Source organism: Haliaeetus leucocephalus, unplaced genomic scaffold, assembly GCF_000737465.1.
Source record: "Haliaeetus leucocephalus isolate CR32 unplaced genomic scaffold, Haliaeetus_leucocephalus-4.0 Scaffold678, whole genome shotgun sequence".
Taxonomy (NCBI): Eukaryota; Metazoa; Chordata; class Aves; order Accipitriformes; family Accipitridae; genus Haliaeetus; species Haliaeetus leucocephalus.
The window spans coordinates 6,017,088-6,037,349 of NW_010973114.1; the positions used below are offsets into that span (position 1 = coordinate 6,017,088).

General features: G+C 35.7%; 1 protein-coding gene across 7 annotated transcripts in view; it reads left to right on the forward strand.

Moving 5' to 3' along the window:
• ARID4A (AT rich interactive domain 4A (RBP1-like)) overlaps positions 1-20,262 on the forward strand; it is a 54,808-nt gene that overhangs the window by 13,685 nt on the left and 20,861 nt on the right. For 6 of the 7 annotated variants that reach the window (XM_010579836.1, XM_010579835.1, XM_010579838.1 and 3 more), the window contains exons 6-12: positions 4,092-4,171; positions 4,271-4,365; positions 4,984-5,116; positions 7,023-7,102; positions 8,860-8,936; positions 10,794-10,960; positions 19,407-19,479. In XM_010579836.1, the coding sequence (XP_010578138.1) occupies positions 4,092-4,171; positions 4,271-4,365; positions 4,984-5,116; positions 7,023-7,102; positions 8,860-8,936; positions 10,794-10,960; positions 19,407-19,479 (705 nt within the window). Of the gene's footprint in view, positions 1-4,091; positions 4,172-4,270; positions 4,366-4,736; positions 4,812-4,983; positions 5,117-7,022; positions 7,103-8,859; positions 8,937-10,793; positions 10,961-19,406; positions 19,480-20,262 lie in introns of those variants that run through there. The other variant, XM_010579842.1, reaches the window with a different exon arrangement.

A 20,262-nucleotide genomic window follows, 5' to 3' on the forward strand; every position in this document is an offset into this window, starting at 1 on the left:
TCTAGGACTAGCATTAAAAAGGCATGTATAGGGTGCCAGTAATACAAATGGTTCTTTGGCGAAGTAGATTTTTCTTAAAAGTGAGATGGAAACCACAAGGCCTACTTGGTTTAAGAAAGGTATATATTTTTAAAGGTGCTGAGACTTTCAACATGTGTTTCTGATTATCCTTTCAGTAAGGCGCAAACAAGTATTTTCCCTAGAAGAGAAGCAAGTTTAAAGTAGCTACAATTACAAAATACTTCATGTATTGTGATTAATTGGAGAGACTTCTTACTTGGCCCCACTTTAGTAACTCAAATAATTGATATTTTTGTATGAAAAATGGTGCTATCCTTTCTCGATTGACACTTTATAAAGTGATCACTAATTTAGCTAAGGAAATCTTTTTTTTATGCTGTTCTGTACACACTTTGTTGTTCCACAACAGTTTCAGTTTATCCTTGAAGCAATTAAATTACTTTGAAATACCAAAAATATTAGTGCCTTCTGTTTCTGCCCCTCATGGTCCTTCTACCTCTGCCCCTGCTGTTCTCCACTAAGATAGAAAATTAAATGTCACTGTCACTTTTCTATTAATCATTTTAAAAAGGCAAAGTCTTTTTAAGTAATCATAATGCTATGGTATCTCCTTCTCTGTAATACCATTTAGTTTTCATTATTGAGAATTCTGTTGTAATTGTCTAAAAGCATTTTCTGTCCTGAGCAGGTGATGTCTGTAGGGAGAACCACACACAGACTTGATAAATATTTTCTAGTTTTGTCATTCGTGTGTGTGTATATGTGTTTACATACATTTATATGGGATTCTCAGGGGTTGGATATATTGACTCAATCCGTTCTTTTACCCTGAATGAAGGGGTGAGGGGGAGAGATACTTCAGCCCTGGAAGAAAATTACCAAGGTAAAATGGAACGTATTGAACTTGATTACTTTGAAGGAATCATGCACACTTACACTCTGCTGTGCATTTGCTTTTCCCTAGGTTTGGGACACTCTCACATGGCTGCTGAACAGAGATATTTTTCTACACTTTCATTTAATGGTTATGCCAGTTCCTTGGCCTGCTGCAGTTCAGGAAGGAGGTCTGAGAATTTGTGCTTCTCCACCTTCCTTTCCTGAAGCTGTGTGATAACTGCCCCTCGTATGAAAGAGAGTACTCTATCATTTTGGAAAGATTGGCTTTCCTTTTAGGGGTGGGAGAGGGGTTTCAGAAGGGGCTTTGGGTTTTTGTTGTTTTCCTTTTTGTAGTCCACCCATTTCGGTTTTGGAAAACATAGAGTGGCCTACCACTTTTTCCCTGTATGGCAAGGGACAAACAGCTTCTGTAGAACAGGCCAGTTCTGTACCTTCAACTGGAGAAAACTGAGAGAAATGGCAGGGAAAGGCTTGTAGGAGGAGGGCTGCTTTTGAGGCATGGGGTAGACTTGTCTTCATTCATGTATAAAACTGGGAATAGGATTGAAAGCATGACTGCCAAACTCTGAAAGCATGCTCACGCTTTCATTGTGTCTGGGTCTGAGGGGTGATTAGGAAAACTTAATTATTCAGCATTAATTATTTTTTCTTCCATGTTGTTTTGTCCATGGAAGTGAAATATACATTTATGAAGTTGACACTTCTGCAGTTGCAGTTACAGTTTGCAATCTATAATTGCCTCATATTGGTCAGGAATATCTAATTATGTGACTTTCAAAGTTCTAAGTTAACTTTCATGTTTCTTGAAATTGAAGAAAGCAGAATATCTCACACAGTTAATTGTCATAATTTCTTTATGTGTCCTAATTTAAGTAGAGTTTAGTGTGTTTTACTAGTGTATTTTACTTAACGTTCAGTATTTATAAGATTTTTATCTTTTAGGGATGAAAAAATGGTATGTGTCATCTGGTTAGTGAATGGTTTACTTGATTTTTTTCCTCTTCTGTACTAGTTTTAATTAAACAGGTAGAGCTTCCAAAATTAGAGATAAACTAGACCAATTTTTTTTTATTTACTGTCAAGTATCAGGTTCTGTTTGCTTTTTTCGGTAGTTACCTGCTGCCAATCACCAGCCATTTGTCCCCTAAAATGGTTATTTGTGAAAACATAGTACTTTAACTTTAGTTCTGAATGTGTTTGGCAAAGGGTGATGATGGTAATCTGCTTTTAAGTCTCTTCAGAGCAATGAAAGTGGCACACACTGTAGGGTGCATAGAATGTTTAAAACAAAAAAGAAAACCCCAACCAGACAAACCACCCTAAAACTTAAAAATATGCCAATGAAATATTGTTATTAAAGTGTGCAGAGAGAGCTGACGAGTGACGGGTTTGGAGTGGGTAATGAAACTTAAACTTCAAAGGGGTGGCACGGATTTTGTTGTTGTTGTTGTAAGTGTAAACCTGTGACAACGCTGAACTTCAGAATTGTTTTGAGCACTCTGGTCTTTGTACTTGGCTGATCAATGGGTACCAATGCTGAGTTAGTAATACGGAGGGGAGGAGCTCATACTTTGTTTTCCCAGTTAGTGCAAAGTGTTGCAGTAGTGGCTTCCTTGAGCTGTAAGCTAAACTACAAGATTTTGACAGTAACATACTGACATTGGTGTTGATGGGTCTTACTGGTATTTATATTTTTAAAGTTTTGAAAATATTATTAACTAGTATAGCTAATTAGGCATATAGGTATCTGCTGTTCTTAAAATATTAGGTTTTTTGGAGGGGGGAAAAGTTAATTGCTTTGTGTGTACAAGTATTATAACATACACCGTTGAGATAATTCAGTAGTGGAGTATAGCACAGCAGTATCTCTACTCTGAAGATGGAGGAACCTTAAAGCTTATCTTATCAAGCTAATTTGTATTCATACCTTTTTATATAGTTATTATTTTAGTATTATAGCAGTCTAAGGTTTTAATCTAAGATTATGAGAATGTGACAGTTCTATTTAGTTTTTTTGACAAAATAAGTGCTTTTCTTGCTGTGTTTTTGCTAACAATACACATATATTTGATATTTGTGCTAGCTCAAGAGATTTTTTTTTTTAATAGAAGTGTGCCAAAATTATCATACTGATATGCACATCACTTGAAACTTCCTTTTTTTTTTTTTTTTTTTTTTTTTTTTTTTTTTTTTTAAGTTCACTACTGGAAAAAATATGTTTCAAGTAGTTTAAATATAGAGTAGTATTCTGCACTTTGACCCCATACAAATAAACTTTTACCTTACTGGAATGACAGACTGCAGCCACCTGGTCTCTGCTCTTTGAAAAGGGCCTGTTCACATGGCTTTGACAGTGGGATCTGAGCCAGTGCGGGGGGAACTAGTAACTTTTCTTTCCTTCTCTTCAAGGAAATTTTCATGAAAAGGTTTTATTTAAACTGACTAAAGAGTAAATCTGTCTCAGGCAGAGCTAGCAATAGCCTCATAGCATTGTAGTGTTCAGGTGTGTGTTGGTGGAAGTTGATGGAACTTCCCTTTCACTTATAAGTGAGTTTTAAGAGAACAGTATGTCTACTAAGTATTCTTTATAAATTGGTCAGACTTACAGCTGCAAGTTTCCAGTACTCCCAGTCTGTTGGTAGCACAGTATTGATAGTGTAGCAAAAACTATCACACGCTTGTGTTTCTTTGCATTCATTTATCTTTTTGTGGGGTTGTTTGTACCAAGAGGGAGGATTAAAAGGTAGCATGAGGAATAAATGGTAGAGTTAAAAAAAAAAAAACCAAAAAAAAAAAAAAAAACCACCAACAACAAACCAAACAAACCCCTAAGATTGTTAGATAATAATAAGTGGTATGAATCCAGTAGCTATGGTTTGAAATGTGCAGTGTATTGATAAGAAGCATGTCTAAATTAGACTTAGAGTATTGCATCCAAAAGCCTTACTTTATACTGGCTTGAATCTCTGCGTGAAAATGTTATCTGTTCTTAGACTGAATCTTGAATACCACCCTTCATTTTGCTTGTGAACTAAAGAAATGTTTAAAAGGTGGTCTTGAAAGTCATGTTTTACAGAATATTCTGGATTGTGAGATAAATAGTAGACTTGTTTTGTCAGCTTGGGAAAGATCTGATCATCTTGTGCCAATGTGTTTTCTTGGCTTCATACTAGTTTTTGATGATGGTGATGAAAGGACCTTGAGACGAACTTCATTATGCTTGAAGGGAGAAAGGCACTTTGCAGAAAGTGAGGTAAGACAATGATGGACGTGCAGTGAAAACTAAGTAGTTAGTTTATTTTATAATACGAAAAAATTGCAAACTAATTTTGTTTTCTCTTTTTCCATGTAGACACTTGATCAACTGCCGCTAACCAATCCAGAGCACTTTGGAACTCCAGTTATTGGGAAGAAATCTAATAGAGGAAGAAGATCTTCTCTTCCTGTGTGAGTTTTGATAGTGCTCTGTTGCTTTCCTTTCCTTTAGTGTCCTTTGCTAAAACTGAAGTAGCACCATTGAAGCTGTAGTGGTCTGAATGCACTATCATGCAAGTTGTGTGCACAGCTTATGGACTTAAGTAATTCAGTTCATGCAGACATGTTCATATGTTAGCAGTATTACGAAATTGATGAGGTTTTTTGCTTGTAGTAGCAAAATGTTATGCTTCTTTCATATAATAGGAACTTGTGTCAGGAAATGTAGGATGTTTAACCTTCTTTGTACTGCACAAAGTAGGAAAAAAAGGTGCTTTTAAATTTCTGGGGTAGAGACCATTTCTCTTTGTTTCATGTCTGTGCACGATCAAATCCTGATTCAGGCCTCCAATTCCAACATGATGCTGTTGTAAAATACTACTACTTGGAAAGAATTTCTACAAAATTCCTCTTACTAAGTAAGTGCACTTAAATATTAAGTGTATTTCAAGCAATTTCAGCTCTTAAAATTCTGATTTTGTTTTTGAAGCTTTGCAGAACAGGAAGAAAGATGTGGTTGTAAGCTGTATTTGCTTTCAAATACTAACTTCAGAGGAAAACTTTAAAATATTGTGTGTTTTAATAATTTAGTACTGAAGATGAAAAGGAAGAAGAAAGTAGTGAAGAAGAGGATGAAGATAAAAGGCGCCTCAATGATGAATTGCTTGGGAAAGTTGTGAGTGTGACTTTTAATTCTGAGAAGGCAGACTGGTATCCAGCTTTGGTAAGTTGCTTAAGACATTAACACCTCTAGTGTCATACTACTAATATCTTTTTAGACAAGAGTGTCATCTGACTTGTTACATTGTTCATACAGCAGTTTTCCTGGATAGGATGGTTTGCAGACTTAACAACTTTTACAGCGAAGTTGCAAATACATTCAGGCTAAGCTCTGCTGCCCATATTTGCTAAAAATACAAACCCTCTACAGTATCTATGAAGAGTAGGAGAGCAAACATTAATGTTTATGTGTAGTTACAGTTTCATACCTCTTAAGTCTTTCAAAACTGCACATAAAATGATTGGTATGTAACAATATTTGTCTTCTAAAAATACGGTATGTTAGGACTTGCATCCCAGGCAATTTAAGAACACTAGATATATGAATTTTAATTGCAATGGAATTTTTATCTTTTTGTATTTAATGTTGTCTTTTTGCTTAGACTTTCAATTTTATGAAATACTAGTTTCTTTCATGCTTGTGTTTACATAAATGGCCAGTTACTCTAGCAGTAGGGGTTGGTTATTTTTATTTGACTGTCAGTATAGGATACTGCTGTTCATTGCCATTGCTGATAATAAATATATATTAAATAAATTCAAGTACAAGTAGACTCGTACTGTAGAGGTAGACACTTTGCAGATTCTTTTTATACACAGAAAAGTTCAGGGATGCATATTAAAAGTTGCTTTCTTTAATAAACTTTTTGGTATTGTCAGACAAGCTGAATATGCATCTTCTGTCATCCATCAGAGACGCGTTTGTTTAAAAAAAAAAGGCATTTTGAGCATTAAACAGGCAGGTTTAGTTCACTAATTTTTGCAGATTTTATTTATTTAACTGTATATTCTGTAGTCCTTTCGAGTTTTCAGGGTTAGCTGGAACAAGCTGAGCTGTTACAATCTTCTAACTTAGTTTAACATCTTATTTCCCTGCCTGAATCCAGGATCAAAAGGTAACTAACTACATAGGCTTCCCTTCCTTGAAAGAACACTATGGTGTAATGTAGGGTGAATAGTTGACACTGACTTATCCAGCTTTACGTATCTCAGTTTAAAGTGTGAAATGTGGTATTGTTGTACATGTTCTGATCATTGTATATCCCTTTCCTAACAGCAGATTTTAACTGAACATTGTTCTAACTAGGGAATTAAGTTACTGAAGGCCACGTACCTGTTCTGTTCTCTGCTACCTCAGAAACAGGAATGTCTTACCTTGATTTTGAGGGTAAAACTTCTGACTCATCTGAATGGGGTGGCACAGCTTCCACTGAGTCCTGGTAGATTCAGAAGTTCATCTGCATTTGACATTTTCTGTCTATATATGGTCTAGAGCAAAATGTAAACTTGTTCTGTTTGTGGTAATACAAATACTGCAAATGCGTTTTTATCACCTTTTTAGACTTGGAGATGATACTGCTGTGGAATGATGTGCTGGATTCCACACTGGCTTATACTATTCACAACTAAAAAAAAACCAGACAAAAACCTAGTTACCTCTCAGTTTGAATGCCAAAGATCAGAAGCTGGTGTAAAATAAGTGGGGCTGTGACTTTTTAAATAGATGCTTTAAACAGGTTTTGTGTGAAGAAGAGAAAAAAAGCAGAGTGAATAAACAGGACCCCATGATGTCACCCCAGTAGACTAGTTTTGAGTTTACAAATGAAATTGCAAACTTTTCTGGCTTGTATATAACAAATAAAGCTAATCGTTTGAGGTAAACTGCTTTTTGAAATTTGTCATTGTTGGCCTTAGTAATATAAATTGGAGTAGGTTTCTTTTCTTAGAACTGGAAACTATAATAGAAGAAACAGGAAAACAGTAGTTTTCCTGCTGTCCATCTTTCTTTCCTTTCAAGATCAGCTTTTTTTTTTTTTTGCTTAAAAAAAGTGTTTTATTTGAAACTTCAGGTTGTGTCTCCCAGCTGTAATGATGACGTCACAGTGAAAAAGGACCAGTGTTTAGTTCGATCCTTTGCAGATTCAAAATTGTAAGTAATAGCTTACTTTCATTAAATGCATAATGGGAGAATAATGCAAAACTAATTACATATTGCTTCTGAAGACATTGTTTCTTCCAAAAGGAAAGGGTACAATTTTGTGTATTATTGGCTGTACGCATTTGTCATTGATAGTCGATTTCCAGCTAACTACTTTTGTGCTTACTTGCCTGCCTTTACATTGTGTGTACTGTACTGATAAGAGTTCATTGGATTAATAGTTTCTGGTGTTTCTTCATTTTAAAAAAAAAATTAACAACGTTGAAAAACCAGGTGTTAACACTTTAGATGACTCCTGTTCTTTGAAGTGTGAGTTTTGGTTCTAATTATTTCCCTTAATGTCTTAATTATTATGTCTTTATGGGTGTCTGCTGTAGTAGTTTGGTTATCTGATTGACTCATTACCTCCAGTGCCCAGATGTCCATGGCTGTTTAAAAAGAAAAGTTTAAAAGTGTTTATCTATTTCTTTAAATAAAAAAGTGAGTGTAAAGTAACTGTTTAATTAAAATTTTTACAGAATCTGAACCAAGATTCATGCAAAAAAAAAGAAAGGTCCTGTTAGTCCGTCCCCCCTCCAAAAGTGGGAGGAGAGAGAGAGGGGCGGGGGGAAGAGAGAGACAGATGTGTGTCTTACTTAAGGAATAATATATTCAAAAGAATACAGAGACTGGTTTTTTTTTAAAGCTGTTTCCCTTTATTTCTCTTCATCCTTACTTCTAATACATGTCTCAACATACTGTAACTAAAAACTTCCTTTCCAAAGGCCAGCTGTCACCTCTCTTTCCCTCCTTCTTTCAAAGTGAACAATTTGTATTTTTTTAATAGCTGTGATTTTGAGCAGGGTACGAGTACTTGATTACTGAAATGTATTTCAAGTAACTGAAGACTTAATTCATTTTGGCCTTTTAATATGGACATGTATCATCAGCCTTTAGATAAGTCTGGTTCTTTATATGCTGAAGGTAGAATGTTATTGGAAAAGCATGCAGACTTGCTCTGTTTTACTTTTTTTTCCCCATAGTCTTATGGCTTTAACTTCAGAAAATGGCGGCCTCCAATTCCTGAGGTTTTACTCCAGTTTTTCTGAAATAATGAAAGAAGAAAAAAAATCTTTTATAATAACTCACTTGTAAGGCTTTCCTTGCAGGTTGGTTAGCATTTCTATTGTAGTAATTCAGTAACTGAATATTCAGTATAACTTTAGAACAGAGCAACTTCCATATATTTTGCTGTGAGAACACTTTTGTAATTTAAAAATAAAAATCAGCTATTTATCAATGCAGATATGTGAATTTGGCTTCACTGTTGTTCTGTGCTAGTAGAAATGCATTTTGAAAATAGAGGGCTTGTTTCTTTCATCTTAGCTAGATTGCTATTTTGGGTAGCAACTGTTGGTTGATGTGAATATTTTCAATTTAGAAAATGTTTTTTGCCTACGTAGAGTATTTTACCTTTGCAAATTTGTGCCGGTTAAACATTTAAAATAAGAGCTTTACAACCTTCTCTTAATTATTTAATAACAAGGGTTCTTTTAGTGTCTGAATTTCAAAGAAAGATTGGAAACTTACTCTGGGTTTGAATCTTTTATTAGGACCTACAATAACAAATGCCTTATGCATTTAGTTTTTAGAAAGGACCTTGAAAGTGAACAATAAATCTTGAAAATTTTAGAAATTGCTGTTTTTCTAAGTCAAATGCTTGCTTTACTGTGATTTAAAAATAATAACAGAACCTTATTCTTTTTCAGTTACTCAGTAGCAAGAAAAGACATTAAAGAACTAGATGTTCAAAACTTACCAAAATCTGAGTCCTCTCCTAAAAAAGGTAAATTAGAGTAAATTCTACGTCCTAAAGAAATCATCTTGTGCAATAGTACTTTTAACTTTTGCAGATAAATGATGGCCTGTTGATTTCTGATAATTGCTCTTGGATATTTTGCAAACAATTTTAAATGTGATGAATTAGAGAACCTTCGGATATAGCTGCCTTATTATTAAAATAGCAGCTAGTAGAAGTCTTGTTTATTTTATTTTAATTTCCTCTTTTCATTCAGTCCAGATGTGTGGAAAATGAACAGAATATTTTCAAGGTAGTGTATTTGAAATGTCATTGAACAACGGAACACATAGTTACCTCTCCTGTCACTAAAGTTTTGTGCTATTGCTCAAAACATTTTATCTTTACGTTAAAAATACCCAGACAGCAAGGTGTAAAGTTTATTAGAACAGCCTGCCTGTGATTAATGTTTGATTTAAAAGTATAATTACAGAACTTGATTTCTGGATGGATAGATGATGTAACTACAGTAATCCATGTTTTTAGTGAGCTTGTAAAAGGCCAGATTTTCACTTTAATGTAAATAATTCTTAAACTTTTAGAGTTGTTTCTCCCAGTTGGACCTCAAAACATGAAATTTGTTAAGGAGAAATATTTAAAATGTATTTATTAAAAATAATTTAAAAAACAAAAACAACCCTGCAACAAAAAACCCCACTCAACAACAATTCCTCTGGTTTGAGTAAAGGTGTGGAACAGCTTCTTAACAAATAAAGATTTAACATGATACTCACAAATGAGAGCTTGAGGTGGTTTAGATTGATTCATGTAATTCTTAATGATTTCTTGTACACTTTCTTCCTAATAACTATTTCACAGTACAAGAACTTTAGAACAGCCAAAAAAATGATTGGATGCCAAGTTTAAGATAAATTGAAGAAAGAGTTGGGGTTTTGGGTTTTTTTTTTTTTAATGCAGAACGTAATTGGGTTGTGACGTTCATTGCCATGAAGGAATATTGTTGAACCAAAGGTACTAATGGTTTCAAAAAAAGAGTTTAGACAGATTTCTGGAGGTTACTCTATCAGCAGCTATTAAAAACTGGTGCCTTTTCTTCTCCAGCAACACTGTGAATGATTCATTGCAATATGTCCCTCTTTTTGGTATTTTTCTGATTCATCTTGCTAGTCTTTTATTGTGACTGGGGGGCACGTTTTGGGGTTATCTGGGTTTGTTTTGCTTTGTTGTTTTCCCCCTTGGAGCACCTCTTCAAAGAGAAGCATATGAGGTATTCCCATTGTACAAGTGTGACTTCTCACTGTCCCATCTCTCCCATATTCATTGGTGTTATTTTTTCTGTTCGAAACATTAATGTAACATCTATGCAGTGCTCTTAAACAAAACATTTGCTTTTTTTTTTTTTTTTTCAATCTGAACTTTAAGACATGAAGATATTTTGAATCTAACTGGGATGGGTTTACTTCTTTAAATAGGTTTATTACAGTATTTGTCTCTTTCATACAGAAGAAAACAGTATGCAGTTGCGCAGAATATGTGTGGATATGTATAGGTGCTTTTCTTCAATACTGTTCGCATACATAGGCGTAAACCTTAGTAGTGTTCATGGAACTTATGCGTGGAAAACTACAGGATGCCTTGTGTGGGATGGTTGTTCTCAATTCTAAACTCCTTGAGTTGCCGATACTTGATTTTTAAAATTAGACAGTCTCAAAACATAAACTGTGTAAACTGAGTGTTTAAAGCTGAAGTATCTGTTTTATGACTTAATTCTATTTTTGGTTTAAGTTGGCATTGTGATTTACAAGAACGTGAAAAGGAAATTAAAAATGCTTTGTGACTGTGAATACTGCGGATGAGGTAAAAGCGGGGCGCTTTCTTCTGTAGGGCTACAGGAGGCAAGCATGTTTCTCAACACAAAGGGTGTTCCTCGGAACTGGAAAATGGACATAAGTGAAATTCTGGAGTCCTCTAGCAGTGATGAGGAAGATGGAGCTGCTGCAGAAACTGATGAAGAGGAGGAAAAAAGAGAAGAGAAAACTGAAGAAGTAGTCGTAAGTCTGGGCAATTTCAGTCATTCTTCAAAGATAATTTAATAACTTGCATGCCTGAAGATCCTGCACTTTCCAGCATTTTAGTCTCAGGCGTAGCTTACTCACTTCAACTTCTTTTCAGACCTATTCATCTTCCCTTTGCTACAGCCATCTTTATTGGGATTTGTGACCAGTGGCAGATTGCCACATGCTATCCAGTGCAGAAAGTGGAGACAAATCTCAGAAATTAAGAATTCGAGGCAGAGAAGAGTGATAGAAGGAATCTGGGTCCAAAGGAGAGACATGAACGGAAAATTGATGCTGAGCCTAATAGTAGTAATCCAACCTTAAATAGCAGTAACTTTGTATTTTTCTTTTGTACTTTATATGTAGGTTATATAAAGAGTAACTTCTTTCTGAAAACAGTAGTTTGATTAAAATAAAAACAAAAAAAAACAAACCGAAAAACTATTAAAGCAAAAGCAGTAGGCTGACTGAAAGTATGAGCTAATGCGCAGTGCCTGTTAAAGCTATTTGGTGCCTAAGAGACTATTTAAGAGCAGTGCAGGAGTTACCTTTGTAAGTGTTAGGTTTTCTTAACACCAGTTTTACAGGTTGGGAATTGCAGAATCATATGCTACGATGTGGATGGACTTTCTGTCCAGTATTTACAGTAAAATGTTTTTCTGCATTGAAATATTTTGAGTGGCTCCTTTTCCACAAAGATAGGCAGTTTCTTCGTGTCATCAAAGCGGCATTTACAGAATTTCCCTTTATTTCTGCTACCTGTTTTTAACCTTGATGCTATCTTTAGAAGCAGGGGGAGGAGGGGCTGTTTGGTTGTGGGATTTGTTTGTTTTCTTTTCCCCTCGTCGTGCGATTTTTCACCGTACGCTCGGAACCATTCCTTTGTATAGAAAAACGACGTGAAGTTTGTCTTCTGAGGAAGGTCAAACACCGTTTCCCTTTCGCTTCCCCTGTCAGCGTGCGGTTTTGTCAGCCCGAACACAGAATGGCCGTTCATACTTGGAGGCGGCCTACAGCGTTGCCACGGCAACCGAGTGTTGGTTGGCAGCGCGCATGCGCGGGGAGGGGGTGGGGGTGTGGTGGGGGGGAGCGGGCTCTGGAGCGGAGGCTTGGCCGCCGGCCAGGGGGGAGGCTTGCCAGATGCTTTGAAATGGGCTGTCTCTTTTCTTTGCCTTTCATGTAATGTCTGATTTTTCACAATTTTTTTTATTTAAAATTTTTTTTAATTTAATTTTTTTTTTTATTTAATTTTATTTTTTTTGTATGGAAGAGAATGTAAGTAATGCCGTATAACTGCGGATGCCGTGCAGGGAGGGAGAAAGCGAGCAAATATTTGGAAGTCAGGCTGAAATATGTCCAGGCAGTGGGCAGATTAGATAGAAAGGAAGTAAAACCATTTTACATTTGAAAGAATGCAGCTCCTAGGTAAGGATTCTGTGTTTTAATCTGTAATGTTAACATGGTTGTTAAGAATGCGGATTTGACTTGGATTTCTGATCTGGGAACTGTCTGGTGGAGCATGCAGCCAGAGTAGATCTTTCCAGGTAAAAAAAAGACAATAAGAATCTATTTTTAGGTGTTAATTTTATGCCTTGATAACAGTGTTCTGGAAAATGGAGTAGATGTCTGTGTGAGAATAATGGTATGATTAGATAAATATAAGGATAAATGTGTGCAGAATATAAAATCCTCTGGGTTTTTTCCTCTGTTTGCAGTGAAAAGGACTGAATAGGCCACATTTTGCAGGGTGTGAACTGTTGCAGTGTGTATTGGTCTGTTTGTATTAACGTTGGTTAAAATTGCAGAGTATCAGTCACTAAAAATCAAGGATTGCTATACTACTTTTCTAGTATCCATTTTAATACCATTTTTCATGTCTATTGCATAAAAGTGCTGTGTGTTTCAAACAAAGAAGGGGGAGGGGGGAGCTTGGTGGTTTAAAAAAAAAAAAAAAAGGGCATTACTGTAAAAGAAATAGAGGTTATTTTTAAAGAATAATCTAAATGTAGAGTAGTGAAGCAAAGATTCCAGACAGGTAGATGTGCTGGTAGGAGAAGCTGTAGAATCCATTATTTCCAGGTGACAAGCAGGCATGTAAAAATAAGGTGAGCATCTTCATGCTGAAGCTATGTAGCAGAGGATAGATATTAATCTTTTTAGTTTATGTCAGAGCAGAACTGTCATGCCGGCCCATTAAATCAAATTCCTGATTCAATTGTTGCAATACAATACATATTCTTATTTTAATTGTGGGCCATGCTGGATATTGCAATTAGCATTTAGGGAATTTATCATAATTTCTTTTTTCTTAGAAATGCGGTAATACTGGTTACAGAGAGAATCGACAAGTGAGTGATTTTTTTTTTTTGCCTTTATTTGACTACAGATGTTGAATTACTCAAATTTTGCATTTACATTTTGTAGAGTTTCTCCCTTTTTTAATCAAGGTCAAAAATAGCTTCTGTCCATCCTCTCCCAGAATGTTCTCAGTAGACCTTTTGTTTTAGAACTGCATATTGTTATATTACTAGAGATGGGAGGGAGATTTTTAAAATTATTTTTACCCCCGCCCCCCATCTCCTGAAATGCACAGCAGCTTTGCTGTCAAGGCCAGCCGTGATAGGCCTTCATTAAATCAATCAAATGGACATAGACCTACTTAATATATGATGAGAGGTTAAAGTCAGTCAGAAGAGTCTAATTCTGGGAATGGAAAGGATCCTGTTTATCTAAAGTAGGATCTTTTGTAATGATAATGGAGCAGAGAGATCTACTGTGGCTGGTATTAGTAGATCCTACCATTTTTCCAGTAGCTGGGTTAAAATCTGTAACTTTGTTTTGACAGAGACTGTCTTTTGAACTGTGCTGCCTTTCATGACATCTTAAAGAGTTAGGGTAGAATTGGTACAATAAGATTTCGAGGCTTTACATGGTTGTTCTTTGATGGCTTTTGTAAGTTAAGGAGTGGGAACCAATATGGTGGTGGTAAGATGCTAATCCTCCTCATCGGTGGTAACTGACTTGTGTGGTCCGGAGTTGACTACGAAGGGGGACAATATGGAAATTGCTTGTCACTGACTTTAACAGGGATTGTGTTAGATTGCTCAGCATGTTCAAGTTGTTGGATTTTTGGCAATAAATGCAATACATAGTGCAACTCAGGATTACTTTTCATTCACAATGTGAGGTTTGAATAACAGAACAGATATTGCTTGTGTCATAAAAAGTGAAAAAATATGGAGGTACTATAGAAAAAAATTATTTATCAAATGAAAATTTAAAGAATCACTCAATTGGTTTGAATCTAGATAAAAATCTGGATATTGCTTTTGGTTCTTATCCAGTTTTCAACATGTCAGTAGAAGAGAATTAACTGGGTTTTGAGGGTACATTTGGCAGTCAAAGAATGCACTGCAGCTAAAAGGAAAGAGAAAATCTAAACTCCAGTATCTCCACATAGAAATAGAAGCTTTTGGGACATTACCTGATTTTTATTAAAAATCAGATTATATATACTACTGTATTTGCTTGTATTTAAGCTGTTATGTCAGGGAAGAAATCATACCTATTTGTTTCTCAGGATTAAATAGTCAAATATTCTGTTTTACAAGAGAATGTGTAGGCAACATTTGGTTTTGCCTCTCAGTCTCCCTGTAGCTATTCTGATTCCAAAAGAATCAAGATTTGAACTTGCAGTTATTTGAAATATATTTTCAGTATGTGTTCTTAATAGATAAATTCACATAAGATCAGAGTGAAAGTAATGAATTTGTTCTTTAGAGTTTGAATTTTGTAAGTTTCAAAGCTGTATCTTTTTACAATATCAAGAGTGGGGAAAAAGGGATTTCTATCTTACCTGTAGCATGGGTTATAACACCATCTTTGAGAGACTCTTCCAACTTACCTACGTCACTTTAGTAGCAGTTCCTTGTTCTTTCACTTCCCTCACCCCACCCCCAATTGAACATGCAAAAAATGTTCAGAAAAAAATTCTAGCTAGCTGGTCTCCATGCCCCTCATTGAAGGAGTTGTAGCACCTCTACGTGTATGCTTAGAGGAATTTTCTCTTAGTCCTCATTTTGACAGTCACCTGAAGGATGTATGTGTAGTGTGTTAATAGTGTGCATTTATTTCAAGTTTTTAGGGTTCTTGCATCACAACAGTATCAAGAAACATTGGTCACAGTTGCTTTACATTGTTGAGCAGGGAAAATGCCAGAAGCATTTTCCAATGTACCTATTCTGCAAATAAGCAAGGATTTCAGTTCTCATGATAAGTCATTACCATATATTTTATTACCACTAAGTTCATAAAGGAAGGATGATTATATGAAATCTATGATGTGTTTTAGGAGGCTTGAGATTCCTACAAATGATCAGTAGTCATCTATTAAAATATTTACATTTTGCTTCAAAGTAGTTCTTGTTTCCCATGTAGTCTTTTCTCTAAGTGACTGTGGGAGACCAAATAAAATGATGCCCAAATCATCCATTTCTGTTGCAGCCTATGAGTATTTTAAGATAATGTTGAAAAAGCTGACTCTAAAAGTTAAATACAAGAGTACAGCAATTTCAAAGTTAATGAAGCATGGTATCCAGAAACAAGTAGTTTATTTACATCTACAAAAAACCCTAAGTCTAATACATAGAATAGCCTTTAAAAAAAATAGCTAATCATTGATTAGCTAATCATCCTTCTCATGCATGCATGCATTTGTAGGAGTTTTGGCTACTGTGAAGCATGGCCTGGATCATACCATGCTCAAATGTTCTTTACAAAGACTTTCTTGCTCGCAATTTTATGCTAACAGGCATTCTTAGAAAATTCCTCTAAGAGGAGCAAAGAAGTTGCAAACTGAGACGCAGCTCTAGAGTGAGTCATTGTTGAGGATGGTTCAATTCCTGGTTCTTGTTGGTAGAAATTAACATTTTAAGACCACTCATCTCCACATGGTGTAAAGCTGTTAACTTGTTGCAATCAGTTTAATTCTTTTCATTTCCTTAATTAGCGTTCAAACTTGGCATCAGAAAGCAAATGTGCAAGTGATGAAAATGCATTTAAGTACTCTGAAGCAACAAAATTACATTAATGCTAATTCTGGCAGCTTGTCTTGATCATATACCCTTCTGAACTCCAAATCCTCTACACATTGTTCTTCCTCTTAGCATGCATTTATTTCACAGTAGAGTTTATGGTATTGCCAGTCTGTTAATAACATAAAAGAAAGATCTGTCCCTGGTACCTTAGCCCTGTATTGATTGAGTATATGGTGTACATGCTTGTAAGTAGAGATTCATTCTTTGTTTTGTAAAAGAAGCTATTTCATCCTTTGTGCTCCCACTCAGCTCTACAGATTAGCATCCACAGAAGCTTTAACATCTTTCTGTAGACTAAAGTATGAGTCAGGAAAACAGAGCTATATTCTTGTTTAAAATCATGCTGAAGACAGAGGCAAAACTCACGGTGAATAAAGTGGCTTGAAACCAAATGAAGCAAAGCCACTTAAAAGTTTTCTACAAGTTTCTGTGGGTTTTATGTTTTGCTTATTTACTGGTTGTTATTATCAAAATAATTTTACAAAATACTTGAACACTGTTAGTGTTACTTGAAAGGCAATAAGAAATTAAGTTGGGAAAGGAGTATGTCCCTTACACAGAGATCCTATGTTTGTTGTTAATTTTATTGTTTTGCTGTTTACAATATTCTTTAACTGATGTGACCTGCTAGTCAGAAAGGAGGAAGCAAATCTCAAACCCATACAATTTCAACTTTTTAATTATAAGCCAAAAGGGGCATCTTGGAGATTTTTTTTTTAATGAAATTCAGCCTCTTGCCCTGAAACAAACAAAAAAAATTCTCATTTTGCATTTAGTTACAGGTATTGGATGAACAACAGAAAGTTCTCCATTTTTAACTCCTGCCACTAAAAAATTTCATATTGTTTTGCCTCTCGCTTGGACTTATCTTTAGCTACGATTTCCCTTTCTTGCAACATCTGTATAGGAAGAAAATGAAATGGAGAGACAGAACTCTCTTAAGAAAACTGATTTTGAACAGTTGTCACTGTGGCCTTACTTATGCCCAGTCTAAAATGGTTATAAGTGTCTGGATAGCAGAAGTGAGTTTTGGAGTGTAGCAGTGTTGCCCTGGTGCCTGCTGGAAAGAGATGCTGGGAATTTTAGCTCTCTAGTCACTCACTGATGGTGATCGCAGGTTGTGGCATCAACATTTCTCAGGTGTTTTCTTCCCTTTGGGTGCAGATTTAAGGTTGCTGATAGAGCAGCTTAGATGGTTGATGTCTTTAAAATAAAACTCAACTCTAATGCAGAACAGTAGACACTCCTGGAAATTCATTATGTCCAGTTACAAATAGATAACCTTGATTTTAAAAATGACCTCTTATAAAAATTCACGTATCTTAATGTTGCAGTAAGCATTTCCATGAAGGGTTTGTCTTTCTTATTCTGGCCAGTAGCAAAAAAAGACTTTGAAATAGCTGATACATGATATATTCAGGTCTTATTCAAGTCACCTCTCAGAAGGATTTGGTATCTACTCTGGCATTGGTACCAGGCACAGTTCAGACTCCTTCTGTCAAGGGGTGGCAACCTCGCTCATGCACCATCAACAGACAGAAGTAGGTACAGGATTCAGAATGTCTCACATAGGTGGATGAATATTGCAGGCAGGTTTTATGCCCCTGTCCTCTAAGTATATAAAAGCTTTTCAACTTTTCTTTTTGCTTTTTTTCAGCTGAAAATACTTGGTATCAGTGAAATGGTTAACATTCTGTCTGCAAGAGTGCTATTTCTAACCTACACTTCTGCTGTTCTGACCTACAGTTCTGGTTTGGCATTATGCCCACATAAAAGAAATGGTTTGAATTTAACTATTCAGAAGTATTTCTGAATGTTTACTGTTACATAGATGTATTTAGTTTGCATGGTTTGAGTCGTATTGCCTTTAATCAGTAAACATTACAGTAGATGGTAGAAATTTCTCGATCTTGAAGTTGGTTTGCAATCTAGATGGAGAGAAAAAAGCTGTGGTTTCTATAGCAATAATTCATTTGTTAACCTGGAAGAACGTAGTAATCCTATAGATAACTGTTTCTCTTTATATAATTGCTATGATATGCAATATAAGCAAATGGTAACTGATGCTGTACAACATTGTAATTATTAATTTAATTTCCTCAAATTACTGCCCAAGAAAAAAATAGGAAAATAAGAAACAGATATTGTCTCTGCCTGATTGTAGGTGATCCCTGTTGGGCTTTGAAGCTCAGAATGCACTGAAGCAGGCAGGGCTGAAATTCATTCTGATGCTGGGTAGATTGCTTTCTGGTTAACAAGGCAGTAGCATATACATTTACATTTCACTGCCTGTCTTCCTGCCTTGAAGCTTAAAGTTTACAGAATGCAGAGACAACTGAAATTGAAATTGCTATTCTGGTTTCCTTCTGGAACGGCTTGTGACTTTTTTCTGTTATTTTTTAATAATGTAATGATAAGATTTTTTTGACACATATTGTACATCTTTCCTCCAAGACAGCTGCAGCCTTCCTTGTGCAAACTGCCTTACCAGCAATCCCGATGATTGCCAGGCTGGCAGGAAGAAAGTGGTGTGCGTAAAGCGTTGCAGGAAAAAGATTTTTCTCCCTTTTTTTTTTTTTTTGTCTCCACTAGAATCTCAGAATTCCATGAAGTATATGTAGATATGTAGACATTATTTCCTCTCCGCACCCCCCAATAAATTTACTTTAATTTCATGGCTTTCACCTGAATAAAAGAAAACCTTCATTTTACACTGTGGACTGCTTACCATAAAGTTCATAAGTGCTTGTCTCTTCGAGGCTTTAAGTTGTAAAGATAAAACTAAAGAATTTATAATAATAAATTATAGAAGTGACTCTAAAAGTGTTTCCAAATATGAGCTGAATTCAAGCATTGGAGCTTAGTCACAATATGAATACTGTCTGGAGCATCAAAACCAGAAAAGGTTGGAGAAAGAATTGTTCTGCAACCTTAGCTATAGTTGGGGTAAGGAAGATGAGTTAAACAAAAAACCCCCAAGCAAGCAAAAAAACTAAACCAAAAAACCTAGAGTTCCATGAACTGCCTCAGTCTTGTAAATAACAGGCCTTTTCTGTATTAGAACAATATGTTAAGTATATTTGTGTTTTGATTTTGAAGAGTCACACTTAAATTCTTTCTGTCATGGATTGAGGCTTTCCCTGACCTGCATTTTGGTTTTTCCTCCTGAGGTGTGCATGTCGGTTTCCTGAGTAAATTTTGTTTTCTGCATATTTCACCATTGTACGGGTGCAGGGCCAAATGGGAAGTGGTTTGCATTTAGTTCTTGCTGTTAGGCTTTTGTATAAATAAATTGTTACTTTGTGTATTTTATGTTTTCATTATGACTGCGTTTGTTTTCACAGCCTGAGGAAGAGCTTGATCCTGAAGAGAGGGACAACTTCCTCCAACAGCTTTACAAGTTTATGGAAGACAGAGGTAACACTGAATTATTACTATTTTTTTTTATTTATGTAATCTCATGTCCAATTTTTTTAATGGCTTTTAAAAATTGCTTTTAACTGTAATGGATGTTATTATGAGCATATTCTTATGTCAGTGAAAAAAAGATAACAGCTAATCTTGTGCAAGGAGAAACGCCCATTTTCACATGTGGAAGGTCTGCTTCCACTACTTTGAAGCACAGCACACAAAGGAAACTCAAATCCTCCCTGAGGTGTTTTGTTTTTGTTTTGCTTTCACAAAACCTTTTTTATGCTAACAATCCCTGTTAAATAAGCTCTTGGTTGATTTCTTGTTGTGACAGCCATGGCTGGGAACTCTGCTGCTGTTAATCTCAGGCTGGAACCTGAGGAGGCTATTCATGGATGGTGAAATTGAACCAGCAGAGAATGGGAGATGTGCCGTCTTCAAGTCTCCTTGCAGAACTGTCTTAATCATGCGCAGATGTAGCAGTGATACTCACCTGAAGAGACAACTTAAAAGATTCTACTTTGTCCTGTAGCTAGAACAAGAAAATAGCATATTTTAAATGTCTGTCTTTACAGAATTAGGTGAGACTGTAATAAATTGGAATAGTTAAAGTCCTGGCATAAAACATATATTGGAAGTGCATGTGCTATGTATAGATAGACAGCAGGATATACCTGCTGACTTGGGAGAACTGTTGTTGTATAAACCATTCACATTTGCAGTTGTGATGTGACTTGACACTAAAATGGAAGGTTTTCTGTCCCTCGGCTGCACATCCCTGCCCCCCCC